Source organism: Gambusia affinis, linkage group LG05, assembly GCF_019740435.1.
Source record: "Gambusia affinis linkage group LG05, SWU_Gaff_1.0, whole genome shotgun sequence".
Classification (NCBI taxonomy): Eukaryota; Metazoa; Chordata; class Actinopteri; order Cyprinodontiformes; family Poeciliidae; genus Gambusia; species Gambusia affinis.
Window position 1 is genome coordinate 22341189 of NC_057872.1, and position 12052 is coordinate 22353240.

Here is a 12052-nt window from a genome sequence, read left to right on the forward strand (position 1 = left end):
CGGTGAATACTGGAGAGAGCAAGTCAGGACAAGGGACACCTTCACAATCAGAGGAGAGGAAATAAACACAGCCCCATATTTCACCCTGCCAGCACCTGGACCAACAAGTACCTGTTTGATGGTGACAAGAGGTGCGCGGCGATAATTCCCAGAGCCTCCCAAGTGAATGAATTCATTGTGTGTGTGTTTTTTTTTAAAACACATGGAAGGAAGTTCTCATATCTGTCAGTTTGACTAACTGCTTATTGCTTCGGTTGGTGTGCGTTCGCATAAACGACTGGTTCTTTTATCAAGCGAGACATCTGAATAGGAGGTCTAACTTTTATATTTTTGGAGTCTGCGATGAGCCGATTGTCCTTGATAACTGTTGTGTTTTTTCCTAAAGACGTGTAATTGTATTTCTGGTATGTCTCCTAGCTTGGCTGTGTGCCACCTGGTGAATCATTGTTGCTATCTCCGCCAGCTACCTCAGTGTTACCCACTCAGTGTGTAAATCAATCAGCAGCTCAGAGGCACATTGGCAATAATACCAGCTGCTAACTAGTTATTGGGAAATGTCTAAATCTGATAATAATTTAAAAACGTGGTTTTTCAAATTAAACTTTTATTTCCTCAAAAGATTCACAAAATAGTAAATGTTTTTCTCAGACGGATTAATTAAAAAAATAGTTTAAATATATAAAACACATATAGTTGGAGCAATAGAAAGTGATTCATTCATTCATGACTGTTTTCAACCTGTTTTAATTGCATACAGCTTTTATGCAGTTTAGGAAAAGCTGTAACTACAATTCTCATTTCATTTCAACTTATAATCACGTCTCATCAGTGCCGTTGATCACTTTTAAAATGTCTTCTTCTGTTCTTTCTCTCCTTTTTGAATGCATTTTCAATGTAAACTTTTCAAAGCCAAAAGTAAAGCTCCATCTGATTTTAGATGCAGCCACAAACAATAAGCAGTAACGTTAGTGAACTGATTACAGAAACGGATTAAAAAAGGAGAAATGTAGCTAAACTCCAAAACAGTTGCTTTAAAAATACATCTCCCTACATAAACAAACTGCTTTCACAGTAAATTTTACTGTTGTAAAATAGTATCCAGGTGATACAGAAATGTAAAGTTGAATATCTTGATAAGCGGATATTGCACCATAACTACGACGCTCGAGCTTTTTCCTCTTATTTTGTTGTTAGTAAATATTTTCTCCACCTACTGGCAGAGCATTGGTATTACAGTATTTTAACTCAGGTTTCCGGGCAGATGGGATTTTTTTTTTTACTTTATTTTTATTTATTTTTTAATAACAACATACAAACATGTAAAATAGTATCCAGGTGATACAGAAATGTAAAGTTGAATATCTTGATAAGCGGACATTGCACCATAACTACGTTAACGACGCTCGAGCTTTTTCCTCTTATTTTGTTGTTAGTAAATATTTTCTCCACCTACTGGCAGAGCATTGGTATTACAGTATTTTAATTCAGGTTTGGGATTTTAATACAAAGGGAAAATATATCTGAGAATAAAAATAATATTGTGTATAACTATATATGCTGTATAACTTTTATATGTTTATTGTTGGAGATTTTGGTAAGAAGGCAGAATTAGGATGCAGGACTGTGGTGAAACCGGACATAGCTTGTTGTGAACGTTACTGACTTCTTTCCAATTAAAAAAGCAGAGGAGAAAGTGGTAGATATCAGAGAGACTGTTAAATGCAATCACAAAGCCTTCATTCTCTGGAAACAACTCTTTGGTTTCTTTGTTTTCAGAGACTTTGTCACAGTCAGCTTGCCTTATAACCGGGGGATTGGAAGCTGCTGTGGCTCTGGCCAATGTTCTCCAAAAAGCTTTTGGAGCTCTGAATATGGTGAGTACTGCTGCAGAATACCAGCTTCCCATAATTACAGTTACAACGTTTAATGTTTTGTTCTCGAAATTGCTTTGAAATCTTCATTTGAATTTTGTTCCAGAATATTAAAACCTGCTGCCAGTCCTCCTTGGTGCTTTTGTTTTTTTTAAAGAGCTTTAGCTACTGTTGCTGACTGATTTCCATAAAGAACAGGTGCTTTTTATTTCACACTGTTTCTCTTTGTCTCTTCTCATAGTCGTTAAACTTTCCCTGTCAAAACGTCATGTGAGCTCCATGTGGGTGGCCTAGTGGTGGGAGTTGGTATTTACAGTCAGCTGTGTATCATAGCCTGTCGAAAATGTCCACACTCCATTTTCCTCCTCGTTTCTTCCCAAACCCCATCTTTCTCTGATTCAGACAGAAAGAGTGAACTCTGGGAGTTTCCCTGATTAACTGGGTGTTTGTTGATGAATTCTTACCTCCCTAATATTATCTCCCTTGTAAAAGACTAGACAAATGGTCAATGTTCATCCCTCTGCCATTCTTTAACATCTGTTTTGAACTCTCAGTCGCTTTTCTTGGGTAATCTAAAACAGCGCCAAAATGCAAAGAAGTAAAGACTGACAGTTTTTCATATTAGGTATGGCTGCACAGACCACATAAACCTTTGATATGTGAAACACTTTTCTGCACCTCAAGAACTGCGGGATTTCCGTTGGATCAAGTTTGAAAATCAGAAACCTCCAACTCAGGGCTCTCAAGCTTCAATCTCAGGAGCCCAGCTACCTTTAGATGAATATCTTTTCAGCACAGTTACATCAAAGATTTTGATCATTAGGAGGACGTAACTCAGGCATATGATTCAGCTCCGTTGGACCAGGACTTTTACAGTGTAAAAGGATGAAAACCACTCGGGTATGAAAATAGAAACTGCTTTTTGTGAAATATATAAAAGGTAACACGTTCTGCAACCGCAATAAGAACATGAAACTGATCCCTGATGACAGATTCAGATGGTTGTGGTGCAGAAAATATGTTAAAAACCTCAAGAATTTAAAGGTTAATGTGACTTCATCAATACCTGCAGGTAGATTTGCCCGATATAAAAGATATCGCCTTAGGAAGCAAGTTATCAGTTACTGAGTTAATCTAAAGTTGATTGATCTTTTGGGTAAGCTGCCATTTTCTTCTAAAAATGTTTTCTCTTGTTGTCTAGAGGGTTAACATCCTTCAGTAATATTAAGGGCTAATTTTATTTTATAATATGCTAAAATAATAATTAAAAAAAACATTATTTTGCATTAGCTATATAAAATACTTCCTGAATAAACAAAATATTGTTTTTCTCATGTTATTAAACTTGAACACACAAAATATAATAAAAAAATAAAACTCTTTGGTTACTGAATAAAAAATGAAAAAAATAAAATAAAATACATTTTACAGTTTAATTTGCTATTCAAAATTTGATTAATTGATTGAGTATGTAGGAACAAGAGCACACATTTTCAGTCTCAAAGCAGAACATCATGTCTTTCTTCTTAAAACTTTTTAATACTTTTGCTTACATTTTTATTGTGAAAGCAGCACTTCATGTCTTTCTTCTTAAAACTTGTAATGATGGCACTCAAAACTTCTCCTTGCGCTCACGTAGCCTCTGCTCGGAGCAAATCTCCGCTTGCAAAACCTTCTGCTCTCTTGGTGGGATTTTCCTGCCATAATCCAGGAAGAATATTAAGGAATTAAAAAGTTACTTGTAAATTGGTTTAGTCTTATTTCAGGTTTGCTAAGATATATAAGCGCAGTTTTTTGGCATCGAGTTGCCATGTCATCAAAACGGTGCTACTTGAAACCAAATTCAAATCTATTTTTTGTTATTTCCACCAACCTTTTTTTTTATTACAAGGATCTAAACTCTGGAAGCACTTATCTAGAATCTGAGCTCCACTTTTCTTCCTTGGCAATTCTTTAGCTTCTTGCAATCCTTGTTGATCTTTCAGTCATTTGAGATGATTAATTATATCTTGTCTGTTTTGGGTTCTTTATCTTCAGTCACAGTGTCTGGTTGGTTGTCGCCAGTCTGTCAGGATGTGAAAATTTAGAGTCTAGACCTGAACTCCATTGAGAATCTGTGGAATGCACTGAAGAAGACTTGACGCAGCAGTCCATCATCGTCAGCTTTGTCAAAAATCCCAAAACTCTTGAAGCTGTTTGCTTTGTGACGGGATTTAGAAGCTAAAGACCGAACAGCTTTTTGTTGGTTTTCCAGTCAACTCTCCTTAGATTTCTACTGTATTTTACCACATGTTCACAACACCCCAAGCCAGTTTTCATATTTGGAGACATGTCTCCTTTATCTTGCACATCTGTATTTATCTTCCTTGGGTGTAACCGCCGACAGTAGAGATTGGTGGCAGAACACTCCACATTTTAGTTTTAATGTTCTGCAGGGATCTAAACAGTTCATCCTTTAAACCCGCTCCAAGTTCTTGGTGATCCGGTGCCAGAGCGCGCGCCTCTCACTGTGCGGCGCTGAACAGAGCCTCGGTGATGTATTGGAGCCTCTGTCGGCTCCTTTGGATCGGCTGTCTGGAGAGATTCCCAGCTGTGCTCAGGTGGCCTGTGGGGCCGAGGCTTTCCGGTGTGTCTGTAAGGAACCAGATCCATCCTTTTCACTGGGTTTGGAAAAGGACGAAGAATAATGGAGGGGATGAAAGACAAGTACAGGAGGCGGAAGATGAAAAATGACTTTTGTCCCAGCGCCATTACGCGGATCTAACACAGGGATAAGCAGTTTGGGTTTGTGTGCAGGTGGGGAAATTGGCGGCGCATGCTAGCAGTGAGGAAGACTATGGGATGAAATGATTTGGGATTTCTTCAGATTCAGAGCAGTGTTGTCGGCAACATGTAACAGACTACAAACAGGATTGTTATGGTAAACACGGTGAGGTCTTTAAAACAATCTTTCAACCTTGTTTTTGTCACATAATAAAGAGACATAAATCATATTTTACTCTTAAAGAAAGACTGAAACAATAAAAGAAATATTTTACAACTTAGTAATTCTGTGTCACATTTCTGCAGGCGTCCAACCTTCACTCACAGTTTTGACTACTTGGTGCTCCAGTCAATGCCGGCAATACCTTAAATCTTTCTTTGAAGCCACAACTCACATCTCTTACCGTCTCTGTTTGACATTGCAACATCGTCCAGTTCACTTATTTTCATGCTTATTAATTATCTGTATTGGTACGTTGCGCTTTTATTTGTCTAGCTTTACTGAGTCCTTGATCAACTGATGAACAGATCGTTTATCATTTCAATGTCAAGCTCCCGCTAGTGGTTTTCCTCATCTCTTTAGATCAGTACCGTCAATCCTGTACTTCAAAAGCAATGTTACAGTCGAAATATGTTATGGTTTCAAGTTTCGTTTTAAGTGTAAAACTTACTGCAACTTCTAAGTTCCTGCAGTGTTGAGAGCTTAGTGGTTTCTCTCCACGCGTGATCTTAAACAAACACGTCTACTTCAGGATTTCACTGCCATCCTGGTTTAAATCCTACCACTTTCTCTGTTCAAAGTTTGCAAATCTTTTACACGTTGGCCTGAACTGATTTTTCTCCGTAGACAGTGAGCTGTTATCTATCTCCACTAGCCCCCAACACGTTTCCCATAACCATTACACATTCTCAATTGCTTTCCATTACTTCGTTTGGGTAGAACAAACTGTGTTTCAGTGCCATTGGCAACTTCTGGATGTCTATTTTGGTGTATATTTTATGCAAGCATGACATTTCATTCGTAATTAGATGCAAAACAGAAGAGATGATTGGTAAATGAATTCATTGGGTAATCTGGTTGCTTTATGTTGGGGCTGTTTCGGCATAAAAGCTTTTATAGTTCTTGGATGTATTGTGATTTTACTCAATTTTCAGCGTAACGTAATTTAACTTGGCTTGCATGTGGGTTTTGCTTTTTAATTTTGCCCAAGAAGTAATGTTTTCTGACACAGCAGGAGGCGAAAAGAGCAATAGTGACTACTAACTACAGTCATAGTGAAATGTTTCCACAGAGACAAATGGTTTTAAATGGTTTTAGGTAAATAATCACCTAATTTATCAGAAGGGTTGATACTTAATGCGTTTCTTCATCTTCTGAAGTTGATCTGTTTGTTCGCTTCTGGGTCAAAATTTGAATGTTCAGATCTTTGTCCTGCTTTTATTACTTCTCCTGAGACATTGTTGCTCATCATGTTTCCCTGAAACGTTAGGAGGAGTTTTTCTTGCAGAAAACTTTCAACCCATTCTCCATTTGTTGCGATGTCCCTGTCCTTGAATTGGGAAGAGACTGTTAGGCCCTGGTAACTTATTTTAGTAAGCTGAGCACTTTTTCAACCACATTCAGACATTAATAGATGTTTTCAAGAAGTCTGCTTTATACTTTTCAACTGTAAAACGTTTTTGGTTAGACCTTGTTGACATTTTCTTTTCTAAATAATCATTTCAAATAAAGGAATCCAATGATGTCAAGCACATCTGCTTCTCTTTTATTGCAGTCAGTCTGCTAATCCCTCTAATCAGTCCCCCACTGCTCTTTTGTTTTTACAAAATCACCTGCGTGTGACTTATGATTATAGTGTATTTACTGGATCATCAAGAAAAAAACAGTGCAAAGGTTTTTATTTTTAATAAAATAAATGTCACAAGTTGATAATTTTCTATGCATCGAATAGCTGTAAAATTACTGGGCACATTGTGAACTGTTAGCATAAAAGGTAAAGCTGGAGAATTTACAAAACACATCATTTGCATTGTGAAAGTGCAAAGCCTTTTTTTTCTATTACTGCAGATGTTCCATAAAGACCAATGTATATTCCACAAGAACAGATACGTCTCCTCTTTCTTTCAGGACTATAAGAACAAACCGCCATCAGTCTTTTTCTTGCTGCTTGTTCCGGACACATCAACTGTGTCTTGCAATTATTAAACACAAATGCTGCAGCAGGAAGAACCTATGAAGTATGAAATGTTCTGCCTGGGAGAACGTTTTTTTGTTAGTTTTTTTTCCTTGCTCTTGCCACCTTAACTAAAAGAACGAGTAAAGGCCTTATAGAGCATTCTGGCTTTTAATTTCTGTAATCATGTAATTATAAACGTCAGGAAACCTTGTGGTTGTGAACAAAGGAGTGAAAGGGACAAGAACCAGAAGATTCCTAAAGCACTGAAGTCAGTTTTTTTTATCTCGACCTCGAATGCACCAGTCGTCATTTGAAGGTTTGAAATATCCCTGCAGGAGCTGAACGTCACGCCAGATCTGATGGGAGACAACGCCAGGCATCTGCTGGAAAACTGGAACTTCATTAAGGTTTCTGTAAGTTTCCTGTTTCATCTAGTAAAGTTAAAACACATCCAAGCAACAATTATCTGCACCCATCTTCTTCAATAATTGCTTTCCTCGATCTCCAGGTCGATCCATTTTGCCCTTCAGAAGTGGAGGCCATAATTGAGGCGTTAGAGGCAGAAAACCGAGCTCTTCTCAACCCAGCAGTGATCATCTGGGTGAGTAAACAGCCAGGACTCTACAGCCATGTCGACGCTTCGATATGCATTTTAAAACTAATTGTTCTGATCTATTGAGACATTTCCTTCCTGCCAACCTGAACCTTAATTTGAATAATAGGTTCCCTTTAAGTTTAGGAGAAATGACTTTGTAACCCTTTCAAGACTGATGTCTTGAAATCAGTCTTGTTTTTCTCTAATTTGTGTTGCTTTTTCAGGTCTTCCTGCCTACTTCCTGTTGATAGGAAGGTTGTATAAAAGTGTTATTTTTATTATTCTGCAGGTCTGGGTGTAAAATCAGGCCTTGCTGTGGCTACAGAGTGTTGTTAATAATATATGTTATTAATATAGTTTAACCATGAGCCCAAGTGATTCAGATATTTTAAAATAATGACTTTTTTCACATTGTTCCCTTACAAAAAAAATCCCATGAAAATCACATGTGGTTCACACAAATTTTACATGTGAATGATGTGAATCACATGTGAAAGCACATGAATACGTGTGATTTTGGAACGTTTCGTGGTAAAATCACATGTGAATCACGTGATCAGATGAAAATCACATGTGAAAACGTGATTTTTTGGTGTGATTTTCACATGTGAAAATCACGTGATCACATATGATTTTCATTTGGGAATGTGTGATTCACATGTGAATCACATGTGATTTTACCACGAAACGTTCCAAAATCACACGTATTCATGTGCTTTCACATGTGATTCACATCATTCACATGTAAAATTTGTGTGAACCACATGTGATCACATGTGAAAGTCATCTCTTCAGCTAATGAAGGCAGTCTAAACTTTTTAACTTTTCTCCCCAGATGACCAAAATCTTGGAAACCTGTTCCCAGTTTTGGAACATGAGCTCAAAAAAACACATTACATCACAGCACTCTAATGAAATGAGTGTAAATGTCACAGAGTGTTATTTTTATTGCAGATTCAGTCACTGACGGCTTCGTTAGTAGAGCATCCACCGCTCGGTCATAACAAGACCAAATACATTCTCTCCTTCACCTTAAAGGCAAATTGAGCTTATTTATTCATTTCAAGGTTGTTTTCCTTTAGTTTATATGTGAAAAGCTTATTTACATATGTAACAGCTCTTGTTTGTCTTGGGTTGAAAGCAGAGACAATAAGACAGTCTGAGAGTTTGGTCGCTGGGCCTGATGTGGCTGCAAACAAAGTCAGGACACAAACGAGCTGGACGCTCTGTTCCAATGACAAATTATTGGCTGGGAGGCTGAGATATAAATCATGAGTTTTATTAATATTTCAGCCAGCTTTTATTGATAAAAATCCCCTTTTGTCCCATGTAGATGAATCCAAGCAAGAATATGAAACTGCTTCTATTGGAGGGAGATCAGATTAAGTCCTATGAAGCTATTTAGCTGCTTCACATTCAGGCCTTCAGTGATAAAATAGAAATCAGTGACAAGTTTGTTTTCACATGGAAATTGATAAAATGACTCAATAAGGAAGAAAGGAAGGTGAGGATTAAGCCAGAAGCCTTCCAATTAAAGAACTTAACCCACAGAAAATAGGTTATTCGTGGCTTTTACCTGACAGTGAGAACAACTGCACTTTCAGTGAGACATTTTTATGGCCTTGAATGTAATATTAATTCTTTAATTATGCTTTTGAAATATTTACTTTTCAGCATGGTGCAACTTGTACATCAAATAACTTTGGCAGAATATCACCTGTGATTTGATGCAACAGTTTGGGTTTATTACTGGCTTTATCCAAGCAATGCCGACTGAAATTTGCATTTCCACCAGATCAACACTTGGATTATTAAAACCAGGGATTTTCTTTTTTTTAATAAGACATTCTGTTAGCTTCTGCTGCAGCCTTCCCAAAAATATCAACAAATGAAAAGTGTTGAGTACTGCTAGCTAAAGTTAATTGTGCTAATGCTAAAGCACCAGCGCTAAACATTAGCTCAGCTAATGTTGAAGCACAATGCTACCAGGATAGTCTATAATATAATATGAATCATTACAATCCAAACTTAACAGAGCCATCAGTCATTTAAATTTGTTGTTTTCACCTGATTTTGGGCGCATCTCTGTTCATTTATTCTGGTCTGAAAAATACTTTCTTTCCAGTCTTCAGTATCTTTTGTTCCCCATTTTTTTTTTTTATATTGGGACAGATTTGTGTGGAGTTTTGGCCCTGCATGACTCTGTTGATAAAATCCTTCTGTTTTGCTCAATAATCTCTCTTAAAATGTGAGATTGATATTAAGCTAGATTGAAATAATTATGTGTTCAAAGAAAATAACATGACAGCTTTGAATTGTTTCTCCTAATTAGCTGAGACTTTTCAAGAATAACATGTGTCTTTGGGATTATTTTGGAAATAAAATAAAGCAAAATAACCTGTCCCTGTTTTTTTAAATACTCTTTTTTTTTTTTTTTTTTTAAATAGATGCATTTGAGTGTCACAGAGGAGCCATCTACCATCAGGAGAGCGACGGAGTCTGCTGCTCTGACAGACCTGGCCTCAGCTGCTAGGCCCCGAAATATTCTTCTCTATGGCATCCGGCTTCATCAGCCCGAGGTAAGGGCTTTGTCTTTTCACACTTCTCTTTTTTTCTTTTGTTTCGTTTCGTTAGGAGCGCTCAGACTTCCTGAGGAATGCACATTTAGGGAGAGGCCAAACAAAACAAGATGGGAAAAGAGTTTTGTTCAAATGTCTTGGCTTCAGGCAAGGTTGCCGTCTTTATCGTCCGTATGAGCAAAGTTTTGCTCACCACCTTTTGTGTGCAAGTGGGAAAAGATGTCGACCAGCCTGTGTGATTTAAAGAACAGGATGTCGGCGTTCTTCCTTTCCGATGCTGTACGTCTGAACTGAAAGCCAGAGAGATAAAACGGACGGAAAGGTGCTTTAGGTGTAAAGCTTCATGTAGGCCAAGCCACTTTGTTTGAACCTTGTGTCATGGGAATCCTCTGCGAAGTCAGCCAAACTTGCGCTGAGATTATTAAAGTGGATGTGTCTGACCTAAAATCCATGAGTTACAACTCAGTAATTACAGGATTACATACATTCTGAAATGTTCATGTTTCAGTGGGAGAAGAGTCTGGTTTCAGGCTACCAGAGCTATCAAATAAAAATTAGCTTTTTTTAGCCCAGATTTGTGCAGGAAACACAAGACAAATGTTGAATATTCATGACTTCTTTGGCCTTACATTTGACATTCAGCAAGATTTATGTTCATGGCTGATTGCAGTCTTCTGACAAATGAGGCTTTCCTGGCAGCTGCATGACTTTACAAATGCTAAAAGCGTCAAAGCCTCAGGCGAGGAGATGTTTTAGCAGGCCAGGTTTCCTCAAACCTTCTTTACTTAAAAAAAACTATTAAAGGTTATGTATGATAACGATTTATTTTAGGCAAGATCATTGGATCATTAACAAAAAACGAACTACAAGTCAGCTACGAAGTTAGCCGAAAGATGCTGCAGAGGGTCGATGTTGTGTTTGGAAAGCGAAACATAACCGGCATCAAATCCAGAACAAAAGTAGCGATAACAAACTCCTCCAGTCAAATTTGATTTATCTGATGATTTATTATGTTTATAGTGAGGAGGAAGAAGCCTTTGGGACTTGTAGCTTTAAGACTTAACAGACTGGCAGAAAATCAGGCAGTGCTCAAATAGGCGTAATTTCTTTTCCCATTCTGGCCAGCTTTGTTGTTTGGATGTGCATTAGCTAATGCTAGACTTGTGGCCAGTTATGAGACAATAAGTCTGCTGTCGCTGATTTTGGGCCAGACACAGCTAGTTATTGCTAAATGTTGAAGGAAAGAACATTTGCAAGAAGCAGTTAGTAATCCGCAGACATTAGTAATGTGTTTTTTGTTTTTTTTTCCTCTGACAGTGCACATTTAAAACGTTAAAAACAGAGGTAATAAAATGTAGGGTTGAAAAACGTATCCCGATATAAACATTTCATATCAGTCTATCAATAATCATCAATTAGTTTTTGGTTTTAATCGTTATTTTTATGAGGCACAGTGGCAGACTCTTATAACCGCTCCTGCTGCTGGTTGAGTGGTTGCTCAACCACCTGTAGGTAACCAAAGAATGAGTGAGTTGCTAGGTAACCAAAGAGTGAGCTAGTTAGTTGATTCCACCAACCTTGCCGAGCGGCTAAAGTCTTTCCTCTGCCTCCAATCCTCCAACGTCGCGTTGTTCTTTCCTTTATTGCAGGATTCTTGTTGTTTCAAGGAAGAATGTTTTAAAAATACTTAAAAACTAGGGCTTTAACTAATGATTATTTTAGTAATCGATTATTCTATCAATTACTCTGATGATTAGTCGGCAGATTTTTCATTTAACCACTCAAGCCTTTTTACTCAAAATTAGAAATAATTCAATTACTTTTTAGAAAAAAGTTTTATTGCCTGAATTTCAATAACATAGGATTCCATTAATGAATACTTGATTATTTGTAGCAAAGAATGTATCTGTGGTGGAAAAAAAATATGTCTACTAAAATGTTGATTATCTTTTGGATTGGGAAATGGACAGTAAAAGATGCTTAATATGATTTTTTTTTTTTTTTTACTGCATTTGAATACATTATATCTACAGTTTTGGCTTACCGCTTTGAGTATGTTGTTGTCTG

General features: G+C 37.3%; 1 protein-coding gene across 6 annotated transcripts in view; it reads left to right on the forward strand.

Moving 5' to 3' along the window:
- The window catches only part of crppa (CDP-L-ribitol pyrophosphorylase A), an 85920-nt gene that overhangs the window by 13175 nt on the left and 60693 nt on the right, over positions 1 to 12052 (forward strand). For all 6 annotated transcript variants that reach the window (XM_044116280.1, XM_044116281.1, XM_044116284.1 and 3 more), the window contains exons 6-9: positions 1777 to 1874; positions 7147 to 7224; positions 7320 to 7412; positions 9854 to 9985. In XM_044116280.1, coding sequence (XP_043972215.1) covers positions 1777 to 1874; positions 7147 to 7224; positions 7320 to 7412; positions 9854 to 9985 — 401 coding nt within the window. The remainder of the gene's footprint in view (positions 1 to 1776; positions 1875 to 7146; positions 7225 to 7319; positions 7413 to 9853; positions 9986 to 12052) is intronic.